The 15,230-nt window shown below is 33.4% G+C and overlaps 1 protein-coding gene across 8 annotated transcripts; it reads left to right on the top strand.

Moving 5' to 3' along the window:
• The first annotated feature begins 3,697 nt into the window (after positions 1-3,697).
• Positions 3,698-14,608, top strand: LOC106650009 (cyclin-dependent kinase 12). 8 transcript variants are annotated; one of them, XM_014367788.2, is made up of 13 exons: positions 3,698-4,496; positions 6,152-7,565; positions 7,644-8,148; positions 8,219-8,600; positions 8,677-9,801; positions 9,883-10,304; positions 10,401-10,597; positions 10,679-10,883; positions 10,991-11,259; positions 11,361-11,534; positions 13,537-13,831; positions 13,968-14,088; positions 14,161-14,605. In XM_014367788.2, the coding sequence occupies exons 2-13, from the start codon at positions 6,160-6,162 to the stop codon at positions 14,415-14,417; spliced, it is 5,358 nt and encodes a 1,785-aa protein (XP_014223274.1). In that variant the 5' UTR covers positions 3,698-4,496; positions 6,152-6,159; the 3' UTR covers positions 14,418-14,605. The 8 variants fall into 8 exon arrangements, 6 of the variants coding, with proteins under 6 accessions (XP_014223274.1, XP_014223291.1, XP_014223310.1 ...); XM_014367805.2 differs by having other exon boundaries at positions 4,338-4,505; positions 14,161-14,606; XM_014367797.2 differs by lacking the exon at positions 3,698-4,496 and adding an exon at positions 4,568-5,282 and having other exon boundaries at positions 8,890-9,801; positions 14,161-14,606.
• Positions 14,609-15,230: the final 622 nt, after the last annotated feature.

The following is a 15,230-nucleotide window of genomic DNA, read 5'->3' as shown; positions in this document are numbered from 1 at the left end:
TATGACTGCTAGTAAGATACTGACCTCGACTACGAGATTCGAGTAGCAGCGTTGGGAAGAGCACGTCTACATGTAGACTCGTGCACACTGCACGCAGCACGAGTATACTTTCTCGAGCCTGCGCAGTTGCTCTGACGCGTCAATTCGCCCGTTGCCGACGGTCGAGCGAGCCAAGCGTCGAAGTTTGAATTACGCTCGAGCCTACTTTGTACTACTTACTATAAATAATAGACGCATTTTGCATGCAGTAACTGACCGACACCTAATTAATGACCATTTTGTATGTATATAAGTTTTTTAACTGTTTTATAGCGATTAGCGATTAAGGCGTTTCCAGATTGTCACGAAATGGTCACTTTACTGATTTGTTTCTTTATAATTCCTCCAGGCAAATCAATTAAGAGATCATTTCGTGACAATCTGAAAATGCCCTATTGCTGTACGTAACATGGAACAAGTATTAATTATTTTATGTTCAAAAGAGGTTTATTTACTGGTCGAAAAAGGTCAATTACTCGAAAAAGTAGCATGCAAGCCACAAGTGGTCCGACCATCAAAAAATTTAAAAAGATATTTAAAAAGTCAATAAGACTGTTCTCGACGCCCGTGTAACCGTCAGTGTCAGTTGCATTTTTCAAAATACAATTCAAACTGCTAATTTTATTGATATTTTTTTTACACCTGTTTTTTTTACAACTTGTTCTTTTCTCAATTGAAAAATATTACTATCATTAGAATTTTAAATGTTGGTAAACTTATCAAAACTGATTCTTTTCCAGATTGAAGAGATTAAAAAGTTTTCAATATTCGTAAATGTTAACAAGATTAAGTTTTATCGAGTTAGTATATAGCTATAAACGCAAATCGTTGATTTTCGCTCGGATTTTCTCAACTTATTTAATGATAGAAACAATTTGCTATATATTTACGTTTTCTGAACTTTTGTTTTTTTATGGAATTGAAACAAAAAAAATATAAAAATTATTGCATATGCAATATATATTATGTTTTTAAGGATGCTCATTCAAATTATGTATTTGAAATGTTTAATTTAACTATTTATCCTCGAAAATTACAAGTTTTTAAAAAAAATGAGATTCCTTTCTTTTTCTCTTTTTAAGGAGGCTCGATCGAAAACGTAATTCATTTACCATCCTCGTGAAATTTCAACACATGTTAGTTATTGTGGTAACAAATTCATTGGTAAAAAAAAAGTATGGGTTGCCGAACAAATGCGAGAGATAATCACATTCAAAGTTTAAGGTGGTTCTTTCAATATTTGTTGAGACATGAGACCTATCCTATCTTATAGATTAAATCACGCTGAATTCAATGGTATAATTATTTATGGGGCTTACGCTGCAAAATTTCGAGATATTTTATCTCAAAGTATGCTATTTTAACATGGGAAGCATAGAACGGCCACCATCCATATGGTATTTCTAATCAAAAATTAATTTGTTCGGGTATCGGAGTGTATAGGTTTTATAGAAAAAACTCTAATCTTCCAGCCTGTGTATCGTAAAACAGGGCTTACGCTGCAAAAAATCAAGATTTTTCACGTAAAAGTGAAAAAAACGATGTTTTTGCTATAAATCAGCTGATGTCAGGCTGCGCAGTACTTACTGCGCATACAAAATATACAGCTCTAGGCAAGAGTTCACTATAGAAAAACTTAAACTGAAAGAACCACCTTAACACATTTAACATGGGCTCTTATGAGGAATTGCAGTCTTTCGTCCACCATAAGCTTCAAACATTTACCATCTTATTGAAATTTATATCATTGAAAGTAAATTTTATAAGCTCCCCAATGATATAATTATCAATGGGGGTCGCCGAGCATTTTCGAAAGATATGAAGGGTTGAAACGTTACGTTGAACGGCTGAACTGAACTATACGTTGTGACATGACACATGACGCAAGCGTAATGACGGTAATTCAAATCATTCATAAAATAGCAGCTCGTAAATATTTTTTATAAATAATAATCAATGTATTTCAGTAGTTATATTTTATTTCGTTTTGCATATTCCTAAATTTTTTATCATTTTTAAAATTATTTATAATTTAAAGCCATTATTATTATTACTATTTAAATTGAATTAAATCATAAGATTAGAAAAATATTACAACAAAATTGTTCACATATGAGTTCAAATATTGTTTACATATGAAGTACCCTATTGGGGATTGGTAGCCATTCAAACTACATTAAATCGAAAGTGATTCATGCTCGCCATTTGATAAACACATAGTGGCCTTCAATTCTGTCGGGTGGAACGCCGGAATTTCCTATGCTCATATGTACACGTTCTGAACTTCCATCACTCTGTTCTAGTGTTCGGCGATACTAAAAAAAGTATCGATATCGATGAGTATCGAATAATCGGTAATTCAAAAACATCGACATCGAATAATCAATTATTTTTCAAAAGTATCGTGTGGTATCGATTAATCGAATATTTTTTTTAAATAATTTTTTTTTATCACTCCATAAAATTTTAGGTGAAATGATATGCTTTATTAAATAATTTATCAATTTTTATTAATCATTTTTTAAAAGTGCTTTATTGAATACTTTATTAAAAAGTAAATTGAACATTTCCAATTTTTTACATTTATTTTAATGTATGCATTTACATTTAATGTAGAAAAAATTAAATAAATGTATGAAATATTTAAATTAAACAACATAAATCATTTATTTAGATAGGAAAAAAGGTTTTTTTACCGAGTTAAAATGTCACCCAATCTTCCAACTCACAGGAATGTAAAAAAACGATCATGTTCAAAGTTTCTGGATTCCAGCGATTTCGAATTTTACTTTTTTGCAATCCTGCTTGAGAAAATAAACGTTCTGATGAGACCGATTTGCTAACCCAGCAACATATTTGACGGCCAAAGGGGCTAGATTTGGAAAAGCTTCTCTCTTTTTTTCCCACAATTTTATGGGATCTTCATCAATTTATAGAATTGGACAAGCTTTGCGTAAGCGCAACGCAAAATAAAAATTTCCTCGATACTTGTTGAAAAAAAATTGCGGTATTCGATAAATCGAGACTAAAGGCTAAAAAAAGTATCAAGCAATGTTTGGCTAAAAAAAGTATCGAGCCTTCATAATACTATTATATCGAATAGTATCGCCGAACACTACTCTGTTCTAGCCGTCAGAATTATTGCGTACTATGAATTTCGTATGTATTTCAATAGTTGTCATTCATATCTGCGAGGATCTGAGTAAATATTTTTCTTACTATAGAGGTCATTATCAAATAAATGAAAAAATGATTAGGAAGTATTGAAAAAAATTGTTCATAATTTTTCTTTATGATTCAAATTTGAATTATAAAGAAGCCAATTATTGATGCAATAGAACTTACAATTGTAGAATATTCATTGCCGGGTTCTTTGATTATATTTCTAAACTATGAATAGTATAATATATCATCGGGGAACGTACTTATGGCATGAAGTATTAGAAATTAAATAAAATTGATAAATACATGAGATACACTATAATTTATTCCGTAAGATCTTTATTTTAGTTATTAATGATGACCAACTGTTATTAAGTGTGTATTGTACATTGAACGATCCAATAAAGACACGATTGCATATTGTAAGTAAATATATGACATGCGTAAATGGTAAATTTATTAATACGCGGTCAACAATTACTGGCGACTTTTTTCATTCAGCTATGGGCGTTCTACACGATAGACAATGAAAAAGTTAGGTGAGTTGTTTGCTCCACTGGCCGCGAGCGCCAGCACTTGTCAAGTTGCCTCGTCCGAATAACTCGACAGCCACTCGCGGCTCTCGCGCATGCTGAACGTACCTAACCTGCTCTCGTAGCGATATAGCTCGGCTAACAAGCTCAATAGCTCAATGGCCGTCCATCGCTGAGCTACCTCTATATCATCCGAGTCTCGCTCTTAAACATATCTTTTGCATCAGTATTAATAAAAAACATCGACATTGTTGCTCGAGTCAAATTCTTACATTAGATGCACACATATTTGGGAAAAATATTCCATAGAGGATTGACAGACGAGCGGATTAAAAATAATTTTTAATGATAAAAAGCATAAATGAATGAAAGCCTTGCAACGTAATAGTAACATGGCTGTTCGCGTGTCGCTGGAATCATAACTTCTCTGATTATTTTTCGACTTCAAGTAGCTCAAGTCACATTGAGTATTTGCATTTGGAGCTAGAGCATCGGTTTTCATTGAAGTTAGGTTTAGAATCAGCGACGGCCGGAATCTTGATTCCTGTGCCCTGCGATGTCCGCAGCATATTGAACAAAAAGAAATTAGAGCTCATTGATACGCCGTATATAGAAGCAGTCAACCAAGGTCAATTTTTCAAGAAATCAACAACTCAACGAAAAAACCGACGTGCCTCCAGCGTGTCAACATTTTCGATGCGGACTTTGACGTTGAGAAGATCTCGTTATCAGTACCGCCTCCATCCTTACCTCTCGTCCAAGGTACTCATCGTAAGTGTTGAATTTTGTTTTTATAAATATTCCTACGTTCTTATTTGCCTGCATCCCGTCTCTTACTGTCTCGTTGCTTTTTTGCTTTTGTGCTTGTGTCCTAGTGAAATACTGCTTGGTCTTGCTTTCCCAAGACTCCGAAAAAATTTGTTTAAAGTGACTGTGAAAAGCATTTTTAGTCTAGTGAAATATGTGTGATTTATGTGTAAGAAGCGCAAATGGCGGCTCTGCATGAGCTGTGCCACATTGTGCTGCTGACGAATGACGACACGAGTATATGACTCGGTATATATGCACCGCCACTCACGAATGTAATGGAACATGATCAACAGACCGAAGGAAGCAAGGGGCGCCACGCGATAAAACGCTACATCTTCGTGTTACCAATTCGCTATTCTACTGCTGCCGTTACTACTCTGACTTACGTCGATTGTGTTTCTATTCGACTAGTGATCATTCCGATGGTTTTTTCGACCTACTGTGTTTCGTGTTCTTTTTGACACAGTGCAGTATTAAAGCTTATTTTTGTCATTATTCTGCGCTGTAAAGTCGTTCACTTTGCCTGTAATGATACCTGGAGCACTGTCATTTAACTTCGTGTGTAGGGTCGCCTTGCAAACTTCTAAAGCATTAGTTGTGTGCGAACGTGCATAACCAAGATTCTCGCATTCTGCCTGCATATTTCATGCACCAAAAAACAGGCTTTGGAGTTAAAGTTGTGAATAGTTAAAATTATCGTGATTAAATGTGATTAAACAAGTAAACTATGAGTTAAAGGTATATTTTTGATATCTACTTACATACAATTTTTTATTTTTTCATTAAAGTTTAAATGTGACTAACATAAATGAAAACCATTAACCTGATCAAGTTAATTTCTGGTATAGTGTGTAGTGATATGTGTTCAACAATATTGCTTACTTATTATAAAGTTCTAATTTATGTATTGGATTAAGTTAATTTAAACAATTTACTTATCTATTTTTCAAACTTGAAGACATATATTTATTGGAATCCTTATCATTTCTTTGAGGTATCAAATTATCAAACTATCAAACTATAAGTATAAATCATATTTCAAATCAAAATCAATAATAGTAAAATTATTAATAAGAATATTGAGGTGATTATTGAGATTAAATACAGGTGTTACAAGAATAACTTTTCTTTTGCATTTTATTATTTTACATTTATGCACAGCTTTTTAAGAATGTTTTTGAAAATATCAAATTATGATCTACGACTTGTATGACATCCACTGTGATTCAAATATCTTGATAAATTTACTTTATAATGCACGAAGATGATGTACTTGCAATTAAAAGGATCACAAAATTAGCCCAAAATTTCAATCTTGTTTATGAAACTCTTAGTAAATATTTTTCCAAAAGGCTTTATTTGTGAACTTTATTTTGATGTTCTTAGTGGTACCATAGTCATTAAAAAAATATTCAGAAAATTTGATTTTTAGGCTGGCTCCGCAATACTATTGAGATATATTAATGTTTGAATTTGTTGCCTACTATTGCCATTATATTTTATATTCATGATAAAATTAAAATTTCAAATAGTTAATAATTTAAAAAGAAAAAAAATAAATTTAAAAGATACTTAGACAATCATTGATATTTTTTCTATGTTTTTAGGTGGTGATATGACAAGTGGTGCACAGAACCCTGAAGGCGTAACAGAAAAGAGCACCATTAACAGCAACGGTCAGTGGAGCAGAAACGTTAGCATCACGCACCCAAGGCGCGTGAGCTTAACGAAGGATTCTGCGAGTACCAGCGGCAGTATTCCGCGAATATACAACGCTCTCACGGCCGCGGCAGTAGCTGCAGCAGCCGCGGCCACGGGGCTCAATTCAGAAAATAGCAGTGGAGGCGGTGGTGGTCTTGGTGGCTCACTGAACAAACGTCATCGTAAGCACGAAAAATTTCGCCGAAGTTCAGGGAAAAAAAAGAAGAAACGTTCGCGAGCGGATGACAAGCCGAAACCTTTGGTTGAGTACTCAGACGTTAGTAGCGAAGATCTGTCCGAGCCTGAGGCCGGAGAGATACAATCGGAGGATAGTCGCGGCGGCAACAGTTACACTGACGGTGAAGCCCCTGATCCTCTTTTGCAGCACACTCGGTATTACGAGACAGGACCAGGTCATGCTGCTTCGTCGCTTCGAGATGCTTCGCCAATAAGTTTGACCCCAACGCCGCCGTCGGGGCATCATTCAAAAAAATTGCACAATTACTCGTCCAGTGTTGAAGTAACCGACGACATGGTTGAGCACTTTGGTGAAGTTGCGGGTAGTCGTAGGAGAAAGGAAAAAAAACACAAGCGTGACAAAAAAAAGGTCAAAGGCAGTCCTGGCTCAGCGGTGGGTAAGAAGAAAAAAAGAAAATCAAAAAAGTCTTCAAGAAGCCTTAGTCCGAGCGCAATGCCCGAAATGCTGATACATTCTCGGGCTCTAGTCGAACTACGTATGAGGCAGTCCGAAGCTACTTCGCCAATAATGGCTCTCAAAGATAGTACTTCTCCAATTTCGCCAGCTACACCACCAGACCAACGCCATCATGGTAGATCACCGAGTGATATGGATTTGGAATCACCGCCACCACCAGCTCGACACTTGACTCCTCCACACCGTCTTGCTGAATCCCCCCACACTCCATTGCAACCACCAAGAGCTCACACGCCGGATGGTCACCATCATCATTCGGGTAAATCAAAGCATCATAGTCCAGATTCGAGGTATAAGCACACTAGCCCAAATCATAGAAGCAGGAGACCACATAGTCCAAGCCCTCCTAACAGGGGAAGAAGAGAACATAGTCCGACAAGGCGAAGAGATTATAGTCCTTCGACTCATCAATCAAGTTCTGTTCACCGAATGAGCTCCAGACACAGTCAGAGTCCTTCGCGATCAAGACGAGATTATAGTCACAGTCCACATCGAAAGAGGGTTGAAGATTTGATGCCTAGATCTCCTCCGAGTAAAAGACGCCGAAGAGATGACTCGTCACGAAGAGTTAAAGAAAAAGACAGAAGAGACAAAAGAACTTCAAGGTTTTTACATTATTTTTAGCTTAACTAAATTTTAAATTATGAATGAAATTAATTCATCTTTTGTTTCCATCGTTTTAGGCTCGTATCTCGATCGCGATCACGTAGCCCACATCGACGGCGTAAATCGTCAAGATCTCGTTCGCGTTCCCGTCGACGCAGTCGCTCTCCAAAGAAATCACCAAAATCACACAAAATTATTCGTAAACACCGCTCAAAGAGTCCGAGGCCATCACGTATTCCTTCACCTGTACATCGTTCAACTCGGCGCTCTCCTAATAGCATTTTAGAACGCAAACTTAAAGTTGCAGCAAAAATCAGCGAAACGAGTTTGTTCGCCGAGTTGGTTAAAGATCGAAATATGCGCGAATTAGCTTTGAAAAAGTTCCAAGCTGCCAAAGAAAAGGCTAATCAAGACGAAGTGCAAATTATTGATGGTTCTGATGAAAAAGAAAATAGCAATTCTTCAACGACAACTGATAAAGGGGGAGACAAGTCAAGCACATCTGGTACGACTCCTTGTACAAACGTTGATTTGACCCTCGACGTTACTGATATTCCTGTGCCTGCAATGGGAACACCAATGGTAAGGATTGGTATTTAATAAGCAATTAGAATTTTTTTTGATTTTCTAAGTTTTGATAATTATTTAACAGACTGAACCGCCGATGCAGAACCAAATATTGTTACAAATACCTATACCAGGGGTACCTACCTCATCTGTGGCTCCAAATTTGTTAGCCAATACATTAAATTATTCTGCTAACATCGTTTCAACCACAGCTACAACTGTATCTGGAAATACAAGTCTCACTTCTACAGGAGTAACAACTTTACAATCTTTAGAAGAAAGAACAGGATCAGCAACAAGTACACCACCTTTGCCTTCAACAGGACCGGCTGCATTAGCATTACAGCAACAAAAGAATGATTCTTTGATTACTGCTACTGTACTTAATCAAGGAGTAAATGTCTACGGTTCTCCAACAGCTTTGGGTATTGATATTGCTGGCAACTCGTCTGCGATATTAGTTTCAGGTAATGTATACCAGTTTTCATATGGAAGCTGATTTTTTTCTTCATTATTTTTATGAAATTCCTTAAATTTAAGCAGCTGTATCTCAATCGCTGGTGCCACCTATGCCACAGCAAGAACAGTTGGAACAGTTACAACAAAAATTGCAACAGCAGTTGGCAATTCCTAATCAGTCCCAAGAATCAGCTTATACTCCTCCATCCTCGCAAATTTCTCCCCCAATTCCATCACAAATTACCCATGTAAATTCATCAACTGAGCCTTTAAAAACTGATCGACTATCACCAACAGATTTAAAAACAGCGTCTGCGAATATTCGTGAACCATCACCAATGGATTTAGAAGTTAAACATAATATACCAGTAAACTCGCCCCGAAATGAATCACCTCAAAAGAACTCAGTTACATCGAAATTTGAAACACAGCAACAACGCGCTTCACCTTCAGAAAATTTGGTACCAATCCAGCAGGCTCAAGTACAACAGCTGACATCACCTTCGCGAGCCCAGTATTTACCGCAATCCCAGCTGTCCTCTAATATATCATCAAAACCTCAAGCTCTACCAACATCTCTTCCACCGCAATTTGTACATTCACCTATTAGTCAACAATCTGGTCACACGAACCAGCCTGTACACTCACTCGTTTCTCAGCAACCGATTCAACATCAACAACTGAATTATTCATGTAAACAGTCACCGCAAGTTCAACATCCTTCACGTGTTACTCATCATCCGCAAGTGCCTGTACACGTACCTCCTACAACAGCTATATCAGCACCTCCACAATCCAATTTCCCCTCTAATTTTTCCCAAAACATACCCCAGGTTGCTGGCTCTTCATCTACTCCATCTTTTGCACTCTCGACAGCAATTGCAAAATATAGTACACCCAACAATCTTGTTACCGTACCAATCAAGTCAGATGCACCCAAACCTCAAATGGTTTTCAAAACAAAAAGCCTTTCAAAGTTGCCTTTACCACCAGGAATTAATCAGAATGATCTTGAGAGTATTGATTCTCCTCCAAGTCGCTCACCTAGCCCAACATCTTCAACACCAGTGTTGAAACCTAAAACTCCAAAAATAGCTCCACTTACACCAAAACCACACTTACCCTCTCACAAACCAACTTTAGTAACTCCTAAACCTGCGGTTGGTGTAAAAGCCAGAAAAAGCATTAAAGATTTACCTATGCCACCTGGTCAGTTCATGCATATTACTCGTGATTTTTAACACATTTAATAAAATTTGAATTATGAAACCGTATTTTTTTTATGAACAGGTCCAGCTACTGTTAGTCCAGAATCAGGTGAAGATGATGTTTCAACGCCACCTCTTAGTAGACCAGAACGTTCTGTACCAAAACCAAAATTAAAACGACCAAAGATTTTGAAACGTCGTAGTTCTCGAAGCAGTCAAGTAACTTCTATATCTGGTAATAAAGATTGGGGTGAACGTTGCGTTGATGTTTTTGAAGTTATTGATCAAATTGGTGAGGGTACTTATGGTCAAGTATATAAAGCTCAAGACAAAAGAGCTGGAGTTATCGTTGCTCTCAAAAAAGTACGGCTTGAAAATGAAAAAGATGGGTTTCCTATTACTGCTGTTAGAGAAATTAAAATATTAAGACAGCTGAATCATAAGAATATTGTCAATCTCCGAGAAATTGTTACTGATAAACAAGATGCTCTTGATTTTCGAAAGGTAAAATTTGTAATATTTTTAGTAAATCTAAATAACATGATTCATCTTTAAGCAATATCTATTCGATCTTCATAATGTTTTTGATAAATTTCTTAGGACAAAGGTTCTTTTTACCTAGTATTTGAATATATGGATCACGATTTGATGGGTCTTCTTGAATCAGGAATGGTTGATTTTAATGAAATGAATAACTCTAGCATTATGAAGCAATTATTAGATGGCCTTAATTATTGTCACAGTAAGAATTTTTTGCATCGTGACATCAAATGTTCAAATATTCTTATGAATAACAAGTGAGAAAAATTGATTTCTTATTAATAATTTTATTAATACAATATAATAAATTGTATTAATAATCTTCAAAATAATTTTAGGGGTGAAGTCAAATTAGCTGATTTTGGTTTAGCTAGACTTTATAACGCTGAAGATAGACAGCGTCCATACACTAATAAAGTTATTACTTTGTGGTATAGACCACCAGAACTTTTATTAGGGGAAGAACGATATGGACCAGCTATTGATGTTTGGAGCTGTGGATGCATATTAGGAGAATTATTTCTTAAAAAACCACTGTTTCAGGTAATGTTTTTTAATTGTCTCAAATTTTATAACCCCTCATTTCATTTATTAAGTTTTTGGTAATTATGTTGACCTTTGTTGAATAATTATCATACAATTTATTTTAGGCTAATGTAGAAATGATGCAGTTAGATATTATTTCTAAAGTATGTGGCACTCCTGTACCAGCAGTATGGCCGTCTGTGATAAAATTACCTTTGTGGCATACTTTAAAACCAAAAAAAATTTATAGGAGAAGACTCAGGGACGAGTTTTCGTTTATGCCATCTACAGCTTTAGATCTTTTGGACAGAATGTTAGAACTTGACCCAGAAAAACGCATTACGGCTGCTGATGCTTTAAAAAGTCCATGGCTTAAAAACGTACAACCAGAATTGTAAGCTCTTTCATTGTTAATTAAATTGTGAACTAAAGATATCTTCGACTTTGAAGACAATTTTATTAACTTTTATTTTAACCATATATTTTTATTCACAGAATGCCTTTACCAAAATTACCTACAAATCAAGATTGCCATGAACTATGGAGTAAGAAAAGAAGACGCCAATTGCGAGAACAACAAGAAAGTTCACAAGGTAGAATGCCTCTGATGTCAGTACCAAATAGAGGTGGCATGCTAAAAGCCATTGAGGACCTGACTGATATTGGGGGGTGAGTAATAGTAGATGGCTGCTTACAGTTATAATTCCAGTGGGTCCTATTAGAGAAACTACATTCACGCTCAAGCGTGCTTGTAAATAAGAATATGGAATCTATTATAGTTTATAAATGTTTATAAATGTAAAATAATTGCTCATTGTTCCTGTGCATGATAATAGTTTCAACAATTACGAAGTTTAGAGTACATATATGATACATTTATATCTACACTATTTTTATGAATCAAAAATTACGATAAAATTTAATTTGTTACATTAAATTCGTATAAAGTGTTAGTAATTCTGGATATTCAATCAATTTATTATTCATCCTTTTTAGACTAATATCTTTGTTGACCAATTCGAAAAATTTCAGTACATAGTTATGGAAAATGAAAAAAATCTCGTAAATATTTTTAATAACTATGTAATACTATGAATGTACAGGTCGCCAACAGTTTGCGAAAAAAACACTTGTTTTAAGTGAAAAAACGTGTAAATAAAGAGAGAGGATAAAAAAATCATCATCATGGATATAAAAAGAATCTTAATTTAAAGAGGGAAGCAAATAAGCTTCATAAGATCTACGGTTATGAATGCTGTAAAGCATGATATGTTTCAATCGGAAATATACGATTGATTATGTGTTTTAATGGAGTTGTGGCTCAATTATTTTTTAATAACTGGCTGTTTCAACTTATTATTTTGTAAAATAAATGATATTTCTAATTTCAGAAAGAAATTAATAAATCTAAAAATTATATCATACCTTAGTCGTTAGCATAAATTATTCAAATCATTGATATATTATTGACTTTTACATTAATTAAATCAAATGTTTATATATACATACATACATATAAATATTTTATGCATATATATATAACAATTTGTATAAATATCTGTCAACTCTTTTCAAAATAACGTTGACTTTACAATTATTCATTTACTAGAAGCCAGTTACTGATTTCTCGCCAAAACATAGTTGCTTATTTTTTATTTATATAAAAAACACACTGGGAACCTTTTTGATTATTATAAAGAACATTTAATTTTTAAATCCTTTACAAAATTGTTAAATTTATAAGTTTTTTTAGAATGAAAAATTCATTCTATCATTTTCTTTATCATAGAACTGAATTTCACAATTATACTATTATTTTGTCAATTATACAGTCTATTGCTTTCAATTTCCATGTAAATTTGCTTACACAAGATATGAATAAATGTATACCAATTTCACTTTCAAATTTTTTAAATTTATTATAATTTATATTTAAATATTAAACTAATGCATAGATTATGAGATTAGAAGATACTAATATGGATTAGTTGTGTATTAATGCTGAATATAAAACTAATATATATTTATTAATTTCAAACGGTAAATGTTGCATTATAATTGATTACACATGCAATGACTGAGCTATATTATAATGTATGTATATTTGTGAAATTCAACAAGAGTGATTTAAATGATCCAAGAAAAACTAAAAAATTTTATTTAAATTAAAGAACTTAAATATTATGTTTCAGGAAATAAATTGTATGGACAGTTGTGATAAAGGAATACTTTTTTTAACACTTATAAAAGTGTATGTAGGTAATAAAAATATTCTAGTGTTCATGCTTTTAAGTGAAATAACCAGACATCAAATTTCCTACTAATCAAAAAAATTAACATTGTTCTAAAATTCATGTATCATATATTAACAATCAAAACATTGAGCATAATCGTATGTCTCTGTGGTTCCCTGTGTGTACATTTTTACATTTTAAGATAATTATTGCAGGAAGAATTTTATAAACGACTCATTAATATTGTAGGGGTATCAAAATCAATCATTTTTGAAATTTTGTTTGTTATTTATGATAATATTGTAATGAATTTATTTTTCAACTCGTATGTTCACAAATGAATGAATTTTTAAATGTATAGTTAACTTAAGAATTATTTTGAATTGATAGGTATTGAAAAATTTTCCATATTAATTTTTCCTAACAATAAATTTCAGATCATCAAAAAGACTAAAAATGGAAGCAGGCTATAATTCTTTGCGATACATTTCGGAATCTCAAGTAGTTGGTGAAAGTATGTTAGGTCAAGCTGGTCAATATGCAACTTCTCCATATTCTTACAACAGTCCTCCACCTGTGAAAACTAGAAGCAATCCTAGGGATGGCAGTCATTTTCCTGAGTTTACAAATGAAGATAGCTTAGCCCGTAATTTAAGCATCTTGGCAAGTTCTTTAAACCAAGGAAAACCTATAAGTGTGGAAGACCTTATGTCTCTTAAAATTGATAATGAGGTACAAAACTTTACAATACCATTCAAATATTTTATTAAATTATAATAATGTAATTTTGAACAATAATTTTTAAAAATCAACTATTTTTAATGGATTTTGTGATATTAAATCTCATATATTATTTTAATGAAAAAAGACTGATCCAAAAGCTGCGCAACTACTTGCTGAATTGCAAACAGAATTACGTCTAATTGCAAGCTCAAGACAAACTGGATTGCTCAACCCTCATCAACCAATTTTGAATCCACCATCAATGGGTATGAAAGAAAAACCTTTTTTATCTATAATCACAACATAGTTATATAACACTATATAACAACTTATTGCAGCCTCCAATGTTGGTCAAAAAAATAGTTTTGATGCTCATGCAGTCTATGCAGGTGATGATGCAGTAAGTTCAGGAAGGTGGTCACAATTTGCTACCGCTGGTGTAAGAAGTGCTTTGTCTGCATTGATGTCTCGCTATGGTTTAGAGCAACATACTTTACCAATTACAACAAATAAGCCAACAGGTAAACTGATTACTAGTTTACCAAATAATGCTTTCTTACCTTCTACATCCTCGCAATCTGTGTTTACATCTTAATTGTCAGGTTATTGTACATGAGTCCATTTATAATTACTGATGATATGTATTTTGATGTACATGATTGTAAAACAAATTACCCACAATGTTAAGATTTTTATGGGAGTTATGATTTTGGATTCAAAATAGTGTAAGCACATGTACATAAATATAAGATTCATTAGTTTGTAAAATATTTTCACTTGTATAAAAAACTTTCTTTTTTATTATAATTATCATCAATTATTAATGTATTTTAATTTCAATGTGTTGTCAATAATCTCAATTTTTTCATATTTTGAATTGAATTGAAAATGAATAAAGTTAAAAAATATCAAGTCATACATTTATGAATATGTGATTCATTAACTGTTTTGAATATAGTGTGTCTGTGAAAAATACGGAAAACAAAAAAATAAAATTTTAAGACTAACATATGAATCTTCTCAAAGGACTTTTCATTTTGATGTAAATTATATAGTAAATGAACTATGTAAATATTGAATTTTCCAGTGTTAATGAGAGCATAGCCTCTCAATAGAAAAAGATCAATAAGTTATCATGTATTTATCAGAACTTATCAATCTTTTTCAATTGGGCTAAATTATAATTTTTAAAGATACTGTAAATTTTTCTTACAATCTTCACGTCTATAAAAAAGATTGCTTTAAAAAATTACTATTGAGCCTTAAGTATTCGGATGAATTCCATTATGTGATGTACATATCTATATTGCTTAATAAAATACTTGACAATAAATGAACAAATTTTTTTAAGAAAAACCTTTAAAAATTAAATCTAAGATTAAAATTAAAACTTGTGATTACATTCAGC

The sequence above is a fragment of the Trichogramma pretiosum genome, unplaced genomic scaffold (genome assembly GCF_000599845.2).
Source record: "Trichogramma pretiosum strain Unisexual culture from Peru unplaced genomic scaffold, Tpre_2.0 scaffold136, whole genome shotgun sequence".
Lineage (NCBI taxonomy): Eukaryota > Metazoa > Arthropoda > Insecta > Hymenoptera > Trichogrammatidae > Trichogramma > Trichogramma pretiosum.
The sequence above is the reverse complement of the archived record's forward strand: the minus strand, read 5'-3'. Positions and strand labels throughout refer to the sequence as shown.

Coding starts and splice junctions, on each gene's coding strand:
- LOC106650009 (XM_014367805.2), top strand. CDS start 6,160: ATGACAAGTGGTGCACAGAACCCTGAAGGCGTAACAGAAAAGAGCACC. Junction 8,149..8,218: donor CTGCAATGGGAACACCAATG/GTAAGGATTGGT, acceptor ATTATTTAACAG/ACTGAACCGCCGATGCAGAA. Junction 10,305..10,400: donor ATGCTCTTGATTTTCGAAAG/GTAAAATTTGTA, acceptor TAAATTTCTTAG/GACAAAGGTTCTTTTTACCT.